At 47.9% G+C, this 23,258-nt stretch overlaps 1 protein-coding gene across 4 annotated transcripts in view; it reads left to right on the forward strand.

Annotated features, from left to right (window-relative positions):
• Window positions 1–22,062, forward strand: part of VTI1A (vesicle transport through interaction with t-SNAREs 1A) — a 375,524-nt gene extending 353,462 nt beyond the window's left edge. For 2 of the 4 annotated variants that reach the window (XM_052660758.1, XM_052660759.1), the window contains one exon: window positions 18,999–22,062. In XM_052660758.1, the coding sequence (XP_052516718.1) occupies window positions 18,999–19,092 (94 nt within the window). In that variant the 3' untranslated portion in view covers window positions 19,093–22,062. The remainder of the gene's footprint in view (window positions 1–18,998) is intronic. The other 2 variants (XM_052660760.1, XM_052660762.1) reach the window with 1 other exon arrangement.
• Window positions 22,063–23,258: the final 1,196 nt, after the last annotated feature.

Consider the following 23,258-nt stretch of genomic DNA (forward strand, 5'->3'; position numbering starts at 1 on the left):
TAATGCCACAGTTGATCTGATCAGATGGTAATGCAAGCAGTGGGGAGCAGCTGTAAATACAGATGAAGCTTCACTGGCTCACCAGCCACTCACCTCCTGTTCAGCCTGGTTCCTAACAGGCCGCAGACCAGTACTGGTCCCTGACCCAGGGGTTGGGGACCCCTGGTGTAAAACCCAGGGCATCCCTTCACAAAACCAGCTTCTCTGACATAGAAAGAGGGACTGAACTTCAGCAGAGGTCACCACCATTGTCAGGCCCAAATTCAACCTCATTATCATCCAGGGCATGGGCAACTCAGAGTTACTGCACCCAGATATCTTCAGCCCCTGGGAAGAAAAGCCCCTCCCGGCCCTTAAAAGGTATTCTGTTCAAGCCAAAAGGAAAATTCCTACAGCCAAGCATCTCCTGTCAGCTAATTTGATAGTTCTCTATCAGTCAACCATTAGTGAATACATTGATTCTTCTTTTTTTTCTTTTCTCCTTTTTTGCGGTTCTGCCTTGGCTATTCCCAAGATTTCTCTGAACCAGTTGGGCAAAATTGATTTTTGTTAGTTCCACTGGCCTTGTGGAAAATTATCTCATGAACTGGTTTTTATAGGAAGACTCAAAGCACAGCACAGGGTGAAAAATAAGCCTATAGCAGTCAAAATTGTTGTCTGAAATGTCTTCAGACTGGAAGGCTGAATTTATTGCACAAAACAAGTACTAGCGAGGCAGAGGTGTGCAGTCCTGCTCATTATCACTGGAAAGGAGAACCAAAAAGCTGAGTAAAAAATTAAATTTTAATAATGCCACTGATATTTTCTAAATCTTTCCTGACAGAAAGATTCTCATTATTTTTATCTGTCTCTGAGTAGGTTCTTTTAGTGCCATCGCAGACATGGCCTCAGCTATGATTGTTTTCTAGGCTTTAAAGCTTCTGAAAAACCAAATATATACAGAGAGAAAGATGCTTTAGATTGTTCAAGGAAGGGCCGTGACCGTGGTAACATTTTGGCTCACATATCTGCAGCCAACATTTGCTGGGAACGCCTTCTGCTTCCACAAAAGAGGTCCGTGTTATTAAGACAATTGAAGTAAATCCCCCAAAACAAAGAGAACCCGCGATCCACTGTGTTTGGCTACAGGGGATCCCAGGGGCCCCCAAGTCCCAAATTTGGGTTTGTTCTGGAAACCACCCCATGCTAGCCATGAAAAGAGATTCAAGGGGGAAAAAAAGAAATTATCTTATTGTTTCAGTGAACATGTAAACTCACCTTCCAAGTATCACAATAGTACAGAATTGTTTGGGGGATAAGAGAGAAAATAAAGCCAGAATCATTAAAGTAGCCAACCCACAAAAATGTGAATTCTTTTTGTTTTCTTAGTTCTTTAGTGCCTGCATATAAACCTGTCTTGGTCCCAAAAGGATTTATAGCAATTTGCAAAAATGTATACAATACAATAAATTTTCTATATAGTAAATGACATCCAGAGGGAGGTTAGTACACAAACAGTGGAACAGCTCATGAGTTTGTGAGAAGCGGGCTACAGATTTATCTCTAGGCATCTGGCAGGCCACTTGAAGAGGAAGATGGTTTCTGTTGTTATTTAGTCACTAAGTTGTGTCTGACTCTTTTATGACCCCATGGACTGTAGCCAGACTTCTCTGTCCATGGGATTTCCCAGGCAAGAGTACTGGAGTGGGCTGCCATTTCCTCCTCCAGGGGATCCCAACCCAGGGATCGCACCCATCTCTCCTTCACTGCAGGCAGATTCTTTACCACTGACCCACCAGGGAAGTCCTATGGTTTCAGTTAGATGAGTCAACGTCCATGAGATGAAAACACAGCCCCAGAAAGAACACCTTCCCATGGGACCTCATTGCAGGTGCACATGCCGTACAGAGTAGTGAACATGTTCAAGAGCATCCTTACAGGAAATACAAGTTCCGTCCCAAGGTTGTCTTGTACTGCCCCTCAGCATAAGCAGGAGGTGTGGAGCTAAGCACAGCCAAGTGCGCATACGCAAACCTAAGCCTAGCAGGTGGTAGAGACCCCCCGGGGCCTCCGCTGCTCCAGGGGAGACTCCTGTGCCTCCAGGAGAGGTGGACCCCATTCATTGGGCCCCTCGATCAACACTGTTTCCCTCAGCTGGACTTCTGACAAGTGTTCAGCAGGGAAGTTTGGAAAAAAGTGAAAGTGAAGTTGCTCAGTCATGTCTGACTCTGCAACCCCACGGACTGCAGCCTACCAGGCTCCTCCATCCATGGGATTTTCCAGGCACAAGTACTGGAGTGGGTTGCCATTTCCGTCTCCAAGAGATCTTCCCAACCCAGGAATTGAACCTGTGTCTCTCGCATTGTAGGCAGATGCTTTACCATCTGCGCCACCAGGGAAGTCCCTATTTTGAAGCTGTACCCAATTCAGTTAGGAACCTCCTATGGTACCACCTTATATTGATAATTAGGGCACTCCTGTTGTCTAGTAGCCAGTTATAGGGCTGGATTTCACCATCCATGTGTGAAGATTAAGGCCAGGGAGCTTGAAGGCAGTACCTCCAAAGAATGGCAGAGGAAAGAATGGCTTCTTCTTTCTAAGATTCAGGCTGCTCCATGGCTCAGTTTCTTTAAAGATCACTCTTGACTTCTAGTTTTTGGTTTTCTGACTTTTGGTTTTTCTGTTTATTACAGCCAAACAATGAGCCTGAGAAAGAGTGCAAAGGCCACTTGGGTCACATGTATTTACTACCATTTTAGGAAAGGGAAAATGAAGTCACATTATTTTTCACCAGATGACTCAATAGACTGAGCATAGGGGCCATCCTCCAAACCTCTCTGCCACTCATCCTCCAATGAGGAGGGCACTGGCTTATAAGGTGTTGCGCATCAGATGTACACCCTCCTCCTTGAGTCACCAGCCAGACTCTCCAGCGCCTTCTCCAGGCTGTGAGGATCAAGGGGGCTGCAGATGTGTGGTCCAGTCCTGACCTCTGCCTGTGCATTTCATCGCCTCGTGAGAGGTCCAGAAGGCACACACAAGCTGGTTTCTGGCTTCTGTTGACCTCTCTCTCTAGCCCTCGACCCTGCGGTTAGGAATCAGTTATGGGCTAAGTTGGGTGCACTCAGTGTAGACCCTGGTTATTGATGCTCACACCAAGGCTGAACTTCAGACTTCCACAGGGTCAGGAGGGCTGGGCTCTTCCTGCCTCTGTGAGAATCTCCAGCAATGTAGGGCAAGGAGACGCTCCCTGACCCACCCCATTCCTTTTAACTCACCCCTTAATAACTAGCCGGAGGTCACAGGCTAAAGATCAGGACCGCTCTGACCCATAGACACATGTGCTTTGTTTGGCTGCCCAGTGTTTTGGAAAACTTTTTCTTAGTTGCCAATATTTAAAACTTGAGAGATTTTGCAGAAAGAGCACAATTTCTGGCTTCTCTTGGCAAAAAAGAAGATCCAGCTGTACTGAGCCAACTTTCCATCCCCAGAGCGACTAGGAGCAGTGCCCTGATTTAGAAAAAGGGCAGGCACGCCCAGTTCTCTGGTCCCCTCTCCTGATGCCTGCAGCCCTCAGACTGGAGATACCTGCTCCTTGCCGCCAGACTTCCTTCCTTGGTTAGAGAAGAGAATTACATGTGTTCCCAGGCCAGCAGGTGACCGCCAGCAGGGGACGTGGCTTCACCTGCGCAAACATGGGGCTCCTGCTAGCTGATTGTCACCCTGTCCCAGCCTCCTCCCTCCCAAAGGAGTGTGAGTCAGCCATTGTGCTTATCTTAAATAAGCCTTCAGAGGAGGTCTTCTTCACCTGGGGCTCACCTGCTCAGAAATGATAATGCTGCTATGGGGAGCCCAGAGGGATAGGGAGGGAGGTAGGAGGGGGGTTTGGGATGGGGGACACATGTACACCTGTGGCTGATTGATGTAAGTGTACGGCAAAAACCACTACAATATTGTAATTAGCCTCCAATTAAAATAATTTTTTTTTAACTTTAAAAAAATCAGTTTAGAGTGAAAGATGGTGAAGGAGAGTCAAGTTTGAGCAGACAGTGCACACCCTGCTGGGTGTCTCCCGCAGAGCAGCCCAGGATTCGTGTCAGCAGAAGATCCCTCCCCCGGGTCAGGAGCGGCGTGCCCGGAGCCCAGAGCGAAGGTCACCTGATGGGAGCTGGCAGCAGAGAGGGCCTGTGAGGAGCCGCTGTGGAGATGGAACTGGTGGGAAGGCAGAGAAAGAAAGGGAGAAACACCCTGACTTCTCACTCCCTCCCCCCTCACTGCTCTGCCAACACCTCCCATTGGCTGAACGCAGTGAGCAGCCGGCCTACAGGGGTTAGGGTGGTGGTGGAGGTAGTTTCTTTATGATAAAGAGCAAAGCAGTGACGGCATAAGAGAAGGATCTGAAGACACATGGCCCCAGAATTGGCACAGTGAGGATATGAGTTAAGACATATCCCATTCAGTCACATAATCAAATCTGGATGAAAGAGAGCAGTTCTTATATTATGATCTAGAAAACATAACCACATCCCTCAGGAGCTGACAGAGATGCAGATGGCTGATAAACCTTTGCCAAAATGTTTTATTCCCCCAACATCAGGAAAGAAAAAAGGTGTAAATCCGTGACTCTTAGGAGACACGTATCTAATGTCAGATCTTGCAGGAAATATTGTGAAAGCCCATCACAAAAGCCAAGGCAGCCGTGTCTCCACCCGTGTGACCTCAACCAGCCCCGATCCAGAAGAGGCATCTTGGCTGTCAAGGCGTGTCTCTAGGGAAACTGACAGCTGGGGAGGGCAGCCTCCGACTTCCTGGGTAACTGAGGAGCTGCTGAAGGTGGGGCTTCCAGGAGAAGGGCTGAGCCTGGACCCCGTAAGGCAACCTAATCAAGGCCAGCAATGGGATGTGCCCTCCTGGAATCACTAGAGGAATGTGAAGGCCTTCCAGGCTAAGGCACCTGATGGGGCGTGTCTACGGGAGGGGAGGGAGCAGCCAAACAAGGAGGAATTTCAGGACTCACTGCTGGGAGACAATAGATAATAGGAATGAATGGACTGTTGCTCACCAGGCTCCTCTGTCCATGGGATTCTCCAGGCAAGAATACTGGAGTGGGTAGCCATTCCCTTCTCCAGAGTATCTTCCCCACCCAGGGATGGAACCTGGGGATGTGGGCAGATTCTTTACCGTCTGAGCCACCAGGGAAGCCCCAATAAAATAATAGCTATTATAGTTCAGTTCTAAGCAGTTACTATTGCCAAGCACTGGTCCAAGCACTTGATGTTGACTTAACTCACTTATTTATTCATGTAATTAATTGACTAAGGTACTGCTATTATTAACCCTATTTTTCTGATGAGGCTGAAGCATTGGTTCTTTGGACCTTTCAGATTCTTTGTATTGGTACTTTCATCTTTTTTTTTTTAAACAGAGGGACTGATGGAGGATTTTCCACTTTTTATTTTGCCAAGTAAGAGGGACTAGTTTTCCAAAGAGAGTGTATATTTCCAATGTCCAAGTTGGGACCCTGGAAGAAAACAGTGACATCTACTATCCCCATCACTCCACAAAATAAAGAATATTTCACACTAAAAGAGCCAAGGACATAATCTTGGAGAAGTAATGAAGTAATTTGCCCTACTGGTTTGTGGCAGATTCGAGTCCCAGAAGTTGGCTCCAGAAATGAAGGCGACTGATTAACTTCTGCCCAAACGTAGCTCATGGCTTCTCTAGAGAGTAAGGGAGGTGGGGGACTCTCGGCCAGGGAGGGGTTGGGGAGTGGCTCATTCAGGAGGGCAGTGAGGTTGCTTCACAGTATAGGGCAGGACCCGGCAGAGTGAGGAATCTCCCTCAGGACACCCAGCAGGAGAAGCAGAGGGGAGCATGAGTAGCCTTCCTCTTTCCCTGATTCTGTTGAGGGATTGGGTCTTCAGGCATTTACCTAGAAGAGAGGGGCTGAAAGGGCACAACCAGTCTGCCAGTGACCCAAAAAAGCTGATGAACTATGCTCCTGAGTAGCAATGACTATTATCTGAGTAGCTCACAGTGCGTTGACGCCAGGCACTAAGTAAAGAGTTGGCTTCGGTTAATCAGTGTTCTGTGCTAGCAGCAGAAGTTAACTTGCGCGCCCACTTTCTGTGTGCATGGAGAAGAGTGTAAGGATGAAGATGTCCAAGAGTTGCCTTCAGATGACCAAGGCGAGTCTGACAGAGAATGTGAGACACGCCAGTTACGTAAATAACCACCGTATTATGTGTGTGTCCAGCAGGGGTGGAAGATAAGACTGGAGAGGTGGGCTGGGGCTTCAGGGAACTCCTTTGCCCAAAGAGGCATGATATAATCTCCACCTCATGGGATTGTAGTAAGGGTTCAACAAAGTGTAGAAAATGCCAGAACAGCACCTGGCTGGGAGTCCACATCCCACTCAGATGAGCTTGTGGGTATGGTATGGCTGCAGCTCTCGTCGCCGTCACTGATGTTGCTGTTGGCATCACCATGGCAACCACACTGTGACAGTGTGAGGAGGACTCTCCAGAGGGTAGAGCTGGGTGGGATTTTCCAGCTCTGGGGTTCACAAACTTTGACATTTCTTGGATTTGGGACTTTTTAAACAGAGGACTGAAGGACGATTGTCCACTTTTGATTTTGCCAAGTAAGAGAGAATAGTTTCCAAGGAGAGAGCACATTTCCAATGTCCAAACAAGGACATTGGAGGGAAAAAAATGTACCATCTGCTATCACCGACACTCCATAAAATAAAGGGCATTTGCACACAGAAACAGTAGGAAGGACAATCTCAGAGGAAAGGGCAGCCCTTGAAATCAAGTAATCTGGTTTTAGGCCTTCCCTGGTGGCTCAGATGGTAAAGAATCTGCCTGCAATGCGGGAGACCTGGGTTCTAGCCCCGGGTCAGAAAGATCCCCTGGAGAAGGAGATGGCAACCCATTCTAGTATTCTTGTCTGGAGAATTCCATGGACAAAGGAGCCTGGTGGGCTACAGTCTGTGGGGGTCTCAAAGAGTCAGACACAACTAAGGGACTAACACTTAATCTGTCCTTTTTTAAAAAAAAAAAAAAAAAAAAAAAAAACAGAGGCTCCTAGGTCGTTCTTTTTTCATCTTCAGCTTCACCCTGGCGTTTGGGAATCACTGTTATCCATCCTTCCATGCCTCTCTTCAGTGGGTTGTACATAAAGTCCCTTCAAGTTTTTCCGTAAGATGTTACTGAAAACCTGAACGAACATTTTAGCCAACCCAGTATATAGACATGGCACTGGGTTGGGCTCAGTAAGAGACTGATAGGTTCTGAGCTGCGTTCCCGGATTTTGGTGAACATTCCCTGTTGGCAGAAGACGTATTTCGAGTCGCCGTGATGTGCAGTTGCCATGGTGGCCCCGGCCACTCTCGTGAGAAGGAGGATCACAGTGAACCCAGAATGGGCCTGGGGGTCTGAAGACGTGGCTGGGCCCCACAGGGTTGACCTTGGGCATGTCCCTCCACCTCTCAAGGCCTCCGGAGGCCACACTCCAGTTTTAGAGTCACGGAGACCTTCTCCAGCTCTGGGAGTCTGCAAACCTGGGAGAGATTACGTGTAACTTACCTAGCTACAGCATCATTTCATTTTCTTCAACTGTTTTCCAAGCCCTTTGATTGAAGCAAGCTGCCCTGATCTTCTCTGAAAGCCTGGTAGCCAGCAAAGCTCTCCAGGCCCCCTGCCGTCATCAAGTCCATATTTAAGAGTGGCAGCAGGCCGCACTGCCTGGGCTGAAATGTGCTGTGTGTTTGGCCCCGCAGAGTGCAGTGTAACTACACACCACTGATTAGACCCGGGCAGACTTATCAATGGGCTCTGACAGGTACTTGCTGGCTGCCTTCCCGGGCTGGGAAGGTCTCCTCAAGCCAGCCAATGGGATGCCCTCCCTTTGCCTTTGATGTTCATGAGGCCACCTCAGAGGGAAGGCTCGCCCTGCCAGGGACAGTGTTACCGTGAGACCCAGATGTACCAGCTTGTGGGATCCAGAAGTCTGGTGGGCTTGGGGTGGGGGTGGGGGGAGCACCACCTCCTGCACCCTATCCAGCCCCTGGAGTCTCCACAGGCAGCTCCTCCAGCTTCTGACCACTTTCCTCCTGCCTGTCCCCTCTCCTGAAAGTGCATTTCCTTTCAGAAAATGACTTGCCAACTGCACGCATATAAAGGCTTTACCTTTTCAAAATGCTGTATAATCTTTAATGAGCTAATCCTCTTCTCCCTGGGGTGGTTGGTGAATAGGATGCTTTTGCTCCGGAAGAAACTGGAGTGACTTGCTCCGGGTCGCCTCAGGCCAACCCAGGATTGTGGGTGCACAACAAATTGTCCCCAGCCCCTAATGACGGCCTTTGTTGTGAGGCTTCTGTAATTGATTGCTCTTTGTGACACTGTCGGCTCCCACGGGGCAGGGACTCCGGGTTTCTTTTCTTCTGCTGAGGGACTTGGCCAGACCTGCTGTCCCCATCTGCACAGCGTGCAAGGACCACAGTCTCCAGCGGAGGAGAACGTGCCCTCGATAGCTTTTAGCTTTGAGTCCAGGAGTGCGCAAACCACCGATAGCGTGCAAAACCTAGCCCCCTGTCTGCTTTTGGATGGCCCATGGGATAAAAATGGTTTTGGCACTTTGAAATGGCTGGAAACCAATCAAAAGGAGAATATTTTTTGATATGGGAAAATTACATGAACTTCAAATCCCAGGGTCTGTAAAGAAAGTTTTATTAGAACACAACCATACTCCCTGGTCCACACATGGCCTGGGTCTCCTTTTGCACCTCACAGGCAGAGTCGAGTAGTTGCAACAGACGCAGTATGGCCCACAAAGCCTAAAACATTGACCATCGTGGGTTGTATTGTGTGTTCACTGCTTCCTCCCATGCCCTTCCCCCAAATCCATATATTGAAGTACCTCAGAATGTGACCCTGTTTGGAAATAAGATCTTTGCAAAAACAGTTGCTTAAGATGAGACATTGCTGGAGCAAGGTAGTCCCCTGGTCCGATACGACTGGTGTCCTTAGGAAAGAGGAAATTTGGATGCAGATATACACACAGGAAAAAACACCATGTGAAGATGAAAGCAGAGATCTCAGTGATGCTTCTCCAAGCCAAGGAACTTCAGATATTGCCAGCAAACCACCAGGAGCTGGGGGAGAGGCATGGAACAGATTCACTCTCCCAGCTCTCGGGAGGCTTCAACCTGCCAACACCTTGATCTAGGACGCCCAGCCTCCAGGAAGTGTGGCAACACATTTCAGCCACCCAGTCTGTGGTGCTTGGTTACTGCGGCTCCAGCAAACTCGTATGTTTATTATCTGACCCTTTACAGAAAAGGTTTGTGGATCCCTGTAAAATTAAGTAGAAACTTGAAAACAAGCTACTCGTCCTCACTCAGGACCTAGCCTCTGTGTGCCACATACTGGTTCCTGTCACTCCTGGGACATCCCTGGTGGTCCAGTGGCTAAGTCTCCAAACTCCCAATGCAGGGGGCCTGGGTTTGATCCCTGGTCAGGGAACTAGATCCCACATGCTGCAACTAAGACCCATCACAGCCTAAATAAATAATTATTTAAAAAAAAAACAAAAAAACTATCCCTCCTGTGTCCTCTTCCCTCAGGACTCATGTATAACTGACCACTTCTAAAAGCAGGTCAGTAAATATGGACCTAGAATGGCAGATGATGGCTTAGTAAGCCAGAGATAGCATCTGGCCTTCTTCTTGTTTTAAATGTCTTATCCCAGAGGCAGGAGTCTCTGTGGGAGGAACCCCCTCAGGTCCCTCATCTCACATGGCTTTGAGCCACTGCCCACTCTGTTTGTGAATGGAAAGCTCATTCTGAGATGAAAGAACCAACTGCTCCTGAAGCTTGTAAGCCCCACAGCTGTATGCAGAGCTTCCAGCGAACCAGACAGGAGCTGTCCTGACCTCAGAGGAGGACAGGGGTGTGGAGCAATGGAGAACGATTGGTCATTGTGAAGGCTGAGACTGGACGGCCAAGTTCACATCCTGGTGTGGATGTGAGAACTCTGAATATTCATGTCCCAGGGCCGCCATAACACAGCACCAAAAAAAAAAAAAAAAAAAAAGCTGGGTGGCTTGAAACAACAGAAATGTGGGCCATGCTCCCTCCAAAGCCTCTTGGGGAGAGCTCTTCTCTGCCTCTTCCAGCTTCCAGTGGCCACACACACTCCTTGGCTTGTGGCAGCCTCTCTCCCGTCTTCACCTGACTTCACAAGGCCTTCTGCCCTGTGTTTGTGTCCTCTCTTCTCTTAAGGACACCCGTCATTGGCTTAGGGCCTACCCTACACCCAAGATGACTTGAACTCAAGATCCTCCACAAATTACATCTGAGAAGACCCTGTTTCCAGATGAGATCAGGTTCTGAGGTGGACTTGGATTTGGGGTGGGTGAGACGGGTGCAGGGGTGGCTCTTCAACTCAGTACAGTATGGCTGAAAGAGAGAATCCCCAGCCAAACTTACTGTAATCAAAAGAGAATCGTTTGGCTCCTATAACTAGGAGGTTTAAATGTGACTCTTCAGGCACACAGCAGGGGTTCAAGTAATGCCCTCACAGTCCATCTTTTTCTCATCTCCTGGCTCCGTGTTCCTCTGTGTTGGCATCGTTCAGGCAGGTTCCCCTGCTGCGTGGTGATAAGAACGCCTTCCACCCTCCGTGTGTGGGTGGTGCATGCATGCTGATGCATGCTCAGTCCATACAGTCATGTCCCATCCTTTGCGACCCTATGGACTGTAGCCTGACAGTCTCCTCTGTCCATGAGATTCTCCAGGCAAGAATACTGCAGTGGGTTGCCATTTCCTCCTCCAGAGGATCTTCCCAACCCAGGGATTGAACCTGCATCTCTTATGTCTCCTGCATTGTCAGGTGGGTCTTTACCACTAGCGCCGCATGTCCACCCCCCCATATCTTCCTCCAGCCTCTCTGTGCTAGGCTTCCATTGTCTGTCCAGCCACTCCCAGTAAAAACAGTACCTTTTTCTTGAGTTTTTAGGAAAAGTCCTCATGGGACTACATCTGGATTGGTTGGTATGCCAATTCCTAAATAAGTGCTCTGCAGGGGGCCAGAGAACTAATTAGCTGGGGCTGCCTGGATCACGTGTCCACTTGTGGAATCAGAGAATGGGGGGCGGGGTGCCCCACCTGAATCCCTGGGGTAAAGCTGGAGACTCCTCCTAAAGACACAGGACCTGGAAGACCCTGGGTGGATGTTATCAGAGGCCATAACAAACACACAGCTCTAGTTCAGAGGCAGCTAGGTACAGTTAAAGTTAGTGTTAGAGGCTGATTCCCAACGAACCATTTCTGCTGCTCCTATTTTCATCTCTTTTTGGTGAAGACTAACGTGGAATTGGATGCAGAACTGGGAGAGACTTCCCTTGGCCCTTATTTTTTAAAAGTTCCTTCCCCCACTGTTCTCCTGGTTGCTGACTATCCTGCCAATTGTTACTGTTCTGTCAGAACCCAAAGATGGGGTGTCATTATTCAGGCCTGGTGGGCCAGGCAGGAAAGCATGTGCTGGACAGGACCCTAAACCTGTGGCATGTCTTGCTGTCTCCAGCTAGTGAATGCAGGCTTGTAAAGAGGCTTAGACGCAGCTGGCATGCTTCATGGTTGCGGGGAAGGGGGAGGCGGTGGTTAAGAACTAACTCCTAAAGCTGTGCGTGTCTACAAGCAGCCCTTAAAAACCAGGAAGACAACCACATCAACCTCCAGGGGAGCTTCATTCATTCATACACTCAGCAAGCCTTTTTTTTTCTGAGAATGTCTGTGCTGAGCTCTGTTTTGGCCACTGGGAATACAAAAGACAAAGGAGATTCAGATCGTCGAAGGGTCACTTTTTTTTTCCACTGGGGAAACATGCACAGAAACAGAAAATTCATAAAACTGTGTGGTTAGTGGTGAGAGAGGGGCCCAGGGAAATCCAAGCGTGAACAAGGGGTGTGGTTGGGAAATTCTCCTGGAAGAGGTGAGGAAAATATGCCTCCTGTAGGTCAAGGACTTGGTTTTGGAATCAGGGTGAATTAACCTAAAACTACTTTTTGGTTTCAAATAGCAGAAAATGCAGCTTAAACTGAATTCAGGAATAGTTAATTTATTTTCTCTTGTAACTGAAAGTCCATAAGAAAGATGTTTGATAGAGAGGTTCACCATGTCTTCAGGACTGGGGTTCCATTTCTCTGCCTTTCCTTCAACTCTGCTATCCTCCATGGGTCAGCTTCTTTCTTAGAAGCTGGCTTCACTCATGGAAATAAAAGGGTTGCAGCAGATCCAGACCTGACATCCACACACCACACAGTGCAGGTGACTTCATATTCTAAGCAAACTCTCTGCCATTCACTCAGTTGCACAGGCCTCATTCACGTGCCTGCTTCTGGTGCAGTAACTGTGGTCAGGAGCGTGGAACACGGTGACCTCTTATCGTAGGTCACAGCTCTGCCCCTGGAGCTAGGGGTAGTGTCAGATGTTTGGAATGGAGAAATGAATGCAGCCAACATGTATCTGCTCTTCATGGGAAGCAGAATGCCCACCTGAGCTTGCTGAAACTTTCATCAGCATACACTAGCATTGGTTATAGCTGAGTCTTCAGTGAAGTCTTATAACCAAGAAGGGAGCAAAGGGGCTCTCAGCTTCTGAAAACCAAGAGACAAAAAACCTGTTCTTCAAACAAAGAAGTTGTATCATGCTAAGTCACGTCAGTCGTGCCTTACTCTTTGTGACCCCCATGGACTGCAGCCTGCCAGCCTCCTCTGTCCACGGGATTCTCCAGGCAAGAATACTGGGGTGGGTTGTTGCCATGTCCTCTTCCAGGGGTCCTCCTGGCCCAGGGATCGAACCCTCATCTGTTACATCTCCTACATTGGCAGGCAGCTTGTTTACCACTAGTGCCACCTGGGAAGCTCATATGAGCCTTCATCATACCCTGGCATCTGTGATGCTTTAAACCAAAGCCTCATCTGGCTTGGCCAGTCACCCTATCTTGGAGAACTGGGGCAGGAGTGCATCACCCAGTATAACTGATGCTGCAGTTTCAGTGACCACCCCCCCCCCCCAATCTCACTGGCTTCATACTGGTCCACCAGGGGTCATGCTGAGCCCCCAGGGCAATGGTCTTCCTTGGGGTGACTTAGGGATCCAGGCAGAAGGAGTGAGTCTCCATCATCCTGAACCTCCACTCCTGGAACACTGTTATAGTTCAGTCACTCAGCCATGTCTGACTCTGCGCCCCCGTGGACTGCAGCACGCTGGGCTTCCCTGTCCTTCACCATCTCCCAGAGCTTGCTCAAACTCATGTCCATTGAGTCAGTGATGCCATCCAACCATCTCACCCTCTGTCGTCCCCTTTCCCTCCTGCCTTCTATCTTTCCCAGCATCTGAGTCTTTTCCAATGAGTCGTCTGGCTGTTAGAATCAGGTGGTCAAAGTATTGGAGCTTCAGCATCAGTCCTTCCAATAAATCAGTTCAGTTCAGTTCAGTCACTCAGTCGTGTCCGACTCTTTGCGACCCCATGAATCGCAGCACACCAGGCCTCCCTGTCCATCACCAACTCCCGGAGTTCACTCAAACTCAACGTCCATCGAGTCAGTGATGCTATCCAGCCATCTCATCCTGTCGTCCCCTTTTCCTCTTGCCCCCAATCCCTCCCAGCATCAGAGTCTTTTCCAATGAGTCAACTCTTTGCATGAGGTGGCCAGAGTACTGGAGTTTCAGCTTTAGCATCATTCCTTCCAAAGAAATCCCAGGGCTGATCTCCTTTAGGATGTACTGGTTGGATCTCCTTGCAGTCCAAGGGACTCTCAAGAGTCTTCTCCAACACCACAGTTCAAAAGCATCAATTCTTCAGCGCTCAGCTTTCTTCACAGTCCAACTCTCACATCCACACATGACTACTGGAAAAACCATAGTCTTGACTGGACAGACCTTTGTTGGCAAAGTAATGTCTCTGCTTTTCAATATGCTGTCTAGGTTGGTCATAACTTTTCTTCCAAGGAGTAAGCGTCTTTTAATTTCATGGCTGCAGTCACCATCTGCACTGATTTTGGAACCCCCCAAAACAAAGTCTGCCACTGTTTCCACTGTTTCCCCATCTATTTCCCGTGAAGTGATGGGACCAGATGCCATGATCTTCGTTTTCTGAATGTTGAGCTTTAAGCCAACTTTTTCACTCTCCTCTTTCACTTTCATCAACAGGCTTTTTAGCTCCTCTTCACTTTCTGTCACAAGAGTGGTGTCATCTGCATATCTAAGGTTATTGATATTTCTCCCGGCAATCTTGATTCCAGCTTGTGCTTCTTCCAGCCCAGCGTTTCTCATGATGTACTCTGCATATAAGTTAAATGAGCCGGGTGACAATATACAGCCTTGATGTACTCCTTTTCCTATTTGGAACCAGTCTGTTGTTCCATGTTCAGTTCTAACTCTTGCTTCCTGACTTGCATATAGGTTTCTCAAGAGGCAGGTCAGGTGGTCTGGTATTCCTATCTCTTGCAGAATTCTCCACAGTTAATTGAATATTCAGGGCTAATTTCCTTTAGGATCGACTGGTTTGATCTTCTTGCTGTCCAAGGGACTGTCAAGTGTCTTCTCCAGCACCACAGTCGCTCAATCGTGTTCGTCCCTTTCCAACCACACGAACTGTAACCTCTGTCCATGAAATTCTCCAGGCAAGCATACTGGAGTAGGTAGCCATTCCCTTTTCCAGGGAATCCTCCCAACCCAGGGATCAAGCCCAGGTCTCCTGCACTGCAGGCCGATTCTTCACCATCTGAGCCAGTAGGGAAGCCCCTCCCAGAATGTACACCCTCCTAAAACAGAACAACGAGGCAAGAGCCAGCTGGAGAGTCAAACCCTGGAAGTTAAATGCCTCCACCCAGAAGTGACACCCAACTCTTTTGCTCACACTCCACTGACTAAGATAGGTCACATGGTCACATCTAACATCAAGGGGCAGGCGAGTGTCAGCACCCAGAAAACAGACGCCTGAGACGGTGGAATTCCTGGGTTCCTCCGGTGAGAGAGCGGAGAGCTGTACCGGGTGCCTGCCTGCCTCCTTCCCTTCAACCAGTCTTCTGTGATTCCAGCTGCCACACGCTGGAGCTTGTTTCCAGAGGGGGAGGAGACTGGCAATGGAAAGATTAGCCGCTCCCTGGGTTCCACACAGGGATCAGTATTTTCAATAGTACTTTGTGAGTTCAGCCTCAAAGTAAATGGTTAATTCATCTTGTATCAACAGCACTGTGATTCAGAATGTAAACTTGGAGAATCCTTGATGTTCCGGGCCCACATTCCTGTTAATTTGGCTCTGCATTCTTTTAAAGCCGCAGCGTGCTCGCTTAATGGAAGGCAGCATGCAAATGTGCAGGCTTTGCCTGGAGGCAGTTTAGCCTGGCTGTTTCAATGGACGTCTTCTTTCAAGTGTATATTCTTTCTTAAATTATTTACTGGGTAAACACACTTTGCATTTTCAAAAGGGAGATTAAGACTGCTTGCTGCAGACCTAGTGGAACATAAAGCCCCCACCCCCCCATCCCCAACCCTGTCCAAAGTTAGAAAGTAGTTTGGGCTTCCCCCAAAGTTCGTTCTCTGCCTCTCAAGCTGGGAACCCCACTTCCTGGCTTGTGGTTCTGACTCTCTCTGGACTCTGCATTCCTTTCTGCTTCGCCTGCAGCCATACCTGCCAGCAGCCCCTGGCCGGGACTGTACTCCAGGCCTCCTCACAGATGGGGCCCTCCGATGCCAGCCCATGTTTCCCCGTCCAGGCTGGCTCGGCCTTTTTCACTTTTCTGGTCCTTAGAGGTGCTGTATCCAATACCTTTGAGGCCCAAAGCTGGGTTGGTGGCCGGGCCCGGGTCAGTCTCACTTCCAACTCCGTGAACACCAATTCTCTTTATTTACTTATTTATTTGCCCCTCTGCGCCATTCATCCCAAATATTTGCCACCCTTTGGTTGAAAGCAAACCTCTCCTGCTGGCCTCTTCCACTGCCAGCACCCGGTTCCATGAGGTTCCCTTCTCCCCGCTTCAGGGAAAGGGCCTAGCAGTGCAGTGTTCCATCTGAGGGGGACTTTTTTGTTTATTCTCTTAGTTGCTCAGTCGTGTATAACTCGTTGTGACCCCATGGGCGGTAGCCTGCCAGGCTCCTCTGTCCGTGGGATTTCCCAGGCAAGAATACTGGAGAGGGTTGCCATTTCCTTCTCCAGGGGGTCTTCCCAACCCAGGGATCAAACCTACATCTCTTGGCATTGGCAGGGGTGTTCTTTACCACTGAGCCACCAGAGAAGCCCTTTGGGGGATTTACCTCAGCTTTTAACTTCAGGTTTTTCTGTGTAAATGCCCTGAGATTTCCCTGCAAAGGAAATTTGCGCAGATTTCTTCTCCATTCTCCTTGGAATGGAACGATTACAGTTGCAGTTCTTTCATCGCCATCCTTTGGATGGCTCTCCTGGGGACCTACTTGCCAGTCACCATGACTTGTGCTGGGGCTGCAGAGGTGACGGCACCAGGAACTGAGGATGCATCAAGGTCTTTCTGAACCTCTGTGAGCCTGTGGCACCCTTCTTGGGATCAGGTGTGTGTGTGCTGAGTGAATTAAAGATACGACCCATTAGGAAAGATCATGAGTGAAGCCCACTCCTCCTTGCCTAGAGATGAGGAAAACCCAATTAGGAAGACCTGGAAAGAGCTGAGGATTTAGGGATCCCCGTGTCTTCATTTTTCTAACCATGCCTCAGATTAAACAAGTAACACTCACAGTTAATCCTTTATAAATTAGCATCATGGATGCCTTGGGGCCCTCAACCCACAAATAAAATGGTTGTCAACCGAGAGACACACTACCGTATATTACTTAAGGCAGAATTTTAAAGAGTTTTCATGCTTTTAATCTGTTTCACTGCTGAGTTTCAATTTTGCTGATTTCCTTTGCAAGTCTGATGCGGGTAACGGTGGTAAATAAGAGATTTTGACAGTGACTCGGGCAAACGGGATGGGTACGGACGGTTCTGAAGACTTCTGCCCCTTCCCAAAAGAAGGGGGGCAAAATCCATTTAGGTTTTAAATCAAGCTATCACGTCGCTGTGATTAGTGTTTGTAATTAGCCTCGCTTTTAACAAGCCATGAAGTCCCGTTTTTATTTCTTTATTTTGGGGACAGAGGATCTTCCTGGCTCCTGAGTAAATATGGCCTGTTAAGTCTGAATTAGCTGTCATCACAGAAGAATTAATGTCAGGGTGCAGCCTTTCTAGTGGAGAAGGGAAGAAGCAAACGAGACAGATCTTAGCTGAGCCTTACGTGATAAATGAGGACCCGGCGAATCATTCATCTCCTTCGAGGAAAGTGGACACAGGCACTAAAGCAGTTTTGCGGAAGACGTGTCAGCAAATGTGATCATTTTGTAACCTGTCAGGAGGAGAGAGCTGGTCCTTCAAGGGGGGCCACAAGGGAGTGGGTTTGTCTGATGTGACTGTCTCTGTCCATCCATTTAGGCTTTGGGAAGAAGGGGGTGGGCGAGGGAGAATCCAGCTGAAACCACAAGAATGCTATCATCCTTCTGAGAAAGAAACTCATCCAGAAGCTAGAAGAGACTGTGAACACCTTGTAAAGATTTCTTCTCGAAGATATGAGGTTAGGAGGGTAGGGTCTCTGTTAAACTGGGGTCTGCGTGGTCCCACCTAGCTCCTTCTATGGGAGTCCCCATCCAGTGTTCTGTGTCTAGACAAGCAGCCGAATTTTTTCTTCTTCTTCTTCTTCTTCTTTTCAATATTTATTTATCTGGCTACGCCGTGTCTTTGTTGTGACATGCAGGATCTTCCATTTTAATTGTGGCATGGGAGACCTGTAGCTGCAACATGAGAACTCTTAAGTTCGGGCATGTGGGGTCTAGCTCCCTGACTAGGGATCAAACCCCAGGCCCCCTGTATTGAGAGCCTGGAGTCTTAGCCACTGGTCCACCAGGGAAGTCCCCAGCAGACCTTTTTCTTCTTGATATTTGGAGGATGGACAGATTGGGGTTTGCTATGAGGTCTTGATGGGATGGACAGCCACCTGGAGGGCCCACCAGTCCACCTCTATTTCTGCCTGCTTGGTTTGGTGGGAGCAAGTGTGGGCGAGGCTGTTTGACCCAGCTTCCCTTGGAAAACCTCAACCAGGGATTGTGACGTTTGACCTCTTTTCTCAGAATGAGGTATCAGATTATGAAACAACTTCATCAGAAGCCCTCTGCAGGCATTCTCGGAGCATACATCTTCACTCTAGTTCTTCTTCCAGCTCCCAGTTCCCCATCTGCATTTGGCAGAGCCAGGGCTGATGGGGTGGGAGTCCCGAGAGGTGAGGCCCCCCCAACCAAAGCACACCAGGCACCTGGGCCATATTTTGTATGAACCCGCATTTCTTTTTTTGTGTGTGCCACAGAGCACATGTAATGTTTCCTCCTGGCCTCACAGAGCGTGAGCCCCAATGACAGATGACGGTTTCGTAGCCTGAGCTGCAAGCTTGACACTTGCTTCTTAATCTTGTCCTTTTCTTCCTAAGTCTCTCTTTTACTTTTCCCCGGGTATTTCTGTACAGGTAAGTACCTTACTGTGACATGTTTCCTTAGTCTTTCACTTTCACGGGAAACACTGAGGAAAAAAAAAAAAACGAGGCTTGTCTCACATGTTAAATTGAAAAGAGAAGCTTGCATGGGGCCCTTGATCCCTGAAAGATTACTACATGGGACTTGGAACCCAGAAAGCCATTTGAATCACTGTAGCTTCGCTGTAAGCATTTCTCCCAGTGCTGCGTGACAGTCGCGGTAGAGTCGTTCATTTGCTGGTGGATCGTTTGGAAGCACAGAGCTGCGTATTCACACACACACACATACTTACACACCTCATACCAGGCTCCCAGCGCACACCCATGAAGCCTCCCTTTGATTAGCCAACTTGGTCTTATATGATCTTTGTTCTCTGTTATCTGTGTGAATTGTTTTTCCTCCATTGCTCTCTCCTAGAATCATCCAGAACCGGATCCTGATCGTCATCCTGGGCATCGTCCTGGTTATCACCATCCTGACGGCGATCACTTTTTCTGTCAGAGGACACTGATGTATCTGCTCTTCCTTGATAAACAGCGACCACGGCTCGTTCTGAGTAATTAAGACAAAATGGTCACATGAATCATTTTCTTGCGCTGACAGGCTCTGAATGACCCTCCCCCTCTCTCTCGCCACTGTTCAGCTGAAGTGCAAAGACTGTAAAAATATTTTGTATTCCTGTTTGCATGTGGGTTGGTTTCCTTTTCTAGGTTTGTCTTCACCCAGATTTGTTCTTTATAGGGGAAGGCGAGTGTTTATTTGCCTTTTGGTAATTTCATCTCGTGACCAGAGTAGCCTGGGTGACCTTCTTGCTTGCCTTGTGGGCGTGGCAGGGGTCACGGTTGGGGAGAGGGCACAGATGAGTCAGTCACGGCGGCTTCTGATGGGCTGTGCTGTTTGTCACACACCTTGTGTCACCGATCAGCCCTTCTGTGATGTCTGAGGATAAAAAATGCAGAGACCAGCAGGGCCAGAGCCACTGACAGGCCCTGCAAAGCAGTCCTGTTCCTCCCCAGATGTAGTGAATATAGTCCACCTGCCTGAGCGTTTTCATTGTAAAGGTGGGTGTTTAAAAGCAATTGTGCGGGAAATTGACTTAGCCCTTTCCCCATTTTTCTATGTGTTTTTTTTTTTTTTCTTTTTTTAAACCCAAGAATATTTTTTGCTGAGTCTGCCCAATATCCACTTTTCACAACTTTGATTACTGGCTGCAGGAAAGATTTCCTTGCCTTCCAAAAATCCCATTCTCCCCAGAATCTGGTGGCAGAGAGTGCCCCAGCTCGGTGCTTCCTGGTAGCCTCCTCTCCCCTGACCTGTGTAGCCGTCTCTGTATCCTTTCCATCTTAATGTTTGTACTGTCGAAAGGAGCCATCATACATGCAGAGGGTCTGTCAAGGTTCTCTCCACATCCATTCCAGTACGTAAAGAGAACATGAATATCTCAGGAAGAGCAGGAACCTGATTCCATCGGTGCGAAATTTCAGATGTGATTATCAATATGGTATAGTCCTATAGGCTGAGCCACTGGAAATAAATTTGATGGAAAACGTCCGCTAACCTCCTTTCAAAGAATAAGGGGTCGCAGTGCATTACAATAGGACAGCTTGGGTTTTTCACTAACAAATGCGAGCACAGCCTTCCTGAATCCACAAGGTACTCAAACCTCTAACGTGCTTTGTGATTTTCTCTGGTTTCTTCCTGTCCAAGGAAACCAGGAATTGTGTTCAAAATTAGTTCATTTATGATCAGGTTGGTTCCAAGTTGCCTGAACTGAGGTCATTCTCCCCCTAGTCATAACGCAAAATGTGTTTTTCTTAAGACTTCATAGGCACTTCCAGGGTCCTTTCTATCTTTTGGATATAATTGGGAGCTTTGAATCCTTGAAAAGCAAACCTGTTCCCTTCATAAAAAATGCTAACTACCTGTGCCCATGGGCTGAGATCACCTGGATGCAGCACTTGATTTTTTCTTCCCCCAACTCAGAAGAGAACCATTATGGTTTAGAGAGGAAACACACAATGGCAAAATCCACCCGAGAAATTGCAGTTATTGAAACAGGCTAGGGCCTGCATGTGTTCAGATAAATCATTTAGTATTGTGTAAATAAAGCCGCAGCCTTTACTTCTCGAGCATGGTGTGGGATTTTGGCAGAGCGCAGTAGCCCAGCAAAAGAGTGGGAAGCCTGTACTAATTTTCCTATCAGCCTTAGGGCTCTATCCTGGCAAGAAAATCTTTTATTCTGATAACGGAATGAGTATGTGTGAAACACATCAAAGAAATGATGAAAAAGCAAGGCAACAAGTCATCTCCTTCTCGTTTGGAAACTCTAATGGTGGGGAAGTATTCTACCAACCTTTCTGGTGGCTTCCCTCAAAACAGTTGGTCTTAGCTGAAGTGTATAATCAGTTGCCCAGGCACACCTCACGCCTCTAGACTTCCTGAGGCCACCTAGCAAGCCAGGTTGATCTGATCATCTAAACTTGCTGGCTTCTAAATATTTCACCTGATGTTCATGTTGAAAGTAGAGGTAGTGCAGAAAGAGGGCGTGGCTCACCCCACAGTGGCAGCTTCTTTGGGGTCGATCTCTTTATCAGCCCTTGCCTGAGACTTTGCCCCAGTTCAACCTCAAGAGTGGGAAGAAGGTGAACAGATAACCCTTGGCCTAACAGCCCCATCACATCCACCTCGAGAACAACCTCCTAGACCAAGATAGTGAGCACTTTGTAGGAAGCTGGTCCGAAGGCCCCTGTATCCCCGGCTGGCCCTCTCAGATGCTGCAGACAGACTCAAAGGAGCCCCCTTTGAGGGGGAGGAACACTGTTCACCCTGCTTCCCTGGGGAAGGGGGAAAGCCCACCGATTCAAAGCCATTCATAGAACTGTGAAAGGTCCTAGGAACTTAGTACGTAGACCTTGATTGATGAATATATCTAAAGTCAGAAGCCTTTGTTAAAAAATTGTGTTCAGCGGAAGGGTTGGGGGGTTGCTGGGGAGGAGGAAGAGGAAGGAGGAAGCCCTTGCCATATAAAATTCATGCAGACTAAACAGTTTCCCTGACAGAATAAATAAAGCGGATGCTGCCCTGCTCCAGAATCAAAAGCAATTTAATTAAAGTCTCTTAAGTTGTAAAGAGTTTTAAATGTTCCATGTTGAAGACGAATGCCGGCAAATGCAGCGGGCCTGACGTCAGCTGCCAGGCCTGGACTGGGAGGCCATTTGCTATTCTGTTTAAGGCAGGCTGGATTGTCTTATTTTGGAACCAGCTTGGTGGGGGGTTTGCTTTGCTACTGCTTCTGAGCCCTGAGCTTCAAAGGCTGAAATTAATGGTGAACAAAATTGTGCGGCTCTGGCCGTCCCATGCGGGGCAAGCCCATTGAGGGTTATCATTAAGTAAAGAAATAAAGAGGGGAAAAAAAGCCTGCCTGTTCCAAAAACCTCATCAGATAATGACCTCAGTGATTGGATTTTCATTACCAAACAGCATCCAGAGATTATCTACTCCATAGAAGAAGGGGGGGGGGGAGGGGAAAAAAAGAAAGAAAGGAAAGCAACTGTCTTTCTCTTCCTCTCTCTCTCCCTTTTTTTTTTTTTTTTTGCACATCTTTTCTTTAAAACTGTCAGATCATTTCAGTATTTCAAATCCGAGGAAAACAGCCTGCCTGCTGCTGTATTTGAAGTTGTAATGGTGTCAAAAAGTCACGACTGACTGACAGCCGTCAGTCCCAGAGGGGCTCATTAAATCATAAAAACTTGACAAGGAAATAATTGCGCATCGCCAGCAACTTGGCGCCTGTTTAGACGTTTTTATTTTCTTTCATTATTAGTCTCCACCATTACGTTCATTAACAAATTGCATTAAACAACTGTTAAGGGCTAATGATTTGTTTATCGCTTTTTTTTATTATTATTATTTAAACATTAGCCGTGTCATGTGGTACCCCAGCAGCCTCTTGCCATCATCCAACTGAATATTTTTCCACTCCGAGCTCCGGGTACTGTTGGAATATGAAATAGATTATTCATTACTCTCCTCTTTGCCACTGATTTGGTTTCATGTAGCGTCTTCCACAGAGAAAGATGAAAACTTGTCAAAAATAGGTTATATCTTATTCGAAGGGGCAACAATAGCAGCAGGTACAGGCACACTTTAATATTTAATTAAGGTGGATGTTAACCCCTTTAAATGACTTTAGCTGTAAGTTCTATTCAAATGCAGAAGAGAAAAATAATTGTTCTTAATTTGCAACCTGTTTGGCAGGCACTCTTCATGGAGTTAGCTGGAAATTTAGAGCAGCATTTTTAAATAATGAAATTTCCCATCATAAATATGTATAGCCATTTGTCTACGTAGATGAGAATTAACTACCAGCCATGATTTCCTCATCTCTTTGGTCTGAACTGCTAGCCTAGTGGGGCACCCAGTGCTCAGGAGTGGAGATGACGTTCCTGGGAGAACGGTGTATCCAGAGCCAAGGACCGTTGCCTGGTTGTGGCTGGGGCTGGTTTCCAAGGAACCTGTGAGTCCCCCGTCTCTGGCCCACTTGCCTCCTGCCTTTACCTGAGTGTGTGGTTGGAGGACTGTGGTCTGGAGTGAAAGTGAGTAGAGACCTCTCAAAGGAACACTTGTGTGTTCAGCCGGCTGGTGCTGGGAGGGTGTGATGGGGTGTGTCTGGGCCAT

Source organism: Budorcas taxicolor, chromosome 23, assembly GCF_023091745.1.
Source record: "Budorcas taxicolor isolate Tak-1 chromosome 23, Takin1.1, whole genome shotgun sequence".
In the NCBI taxonomy this organism is placed as follows: Eukaryota; Metazoa; Chordata; class Mammalia; order Artiodactyla; family Bovidae; genus Budorcas; species Budorcas taxicolor.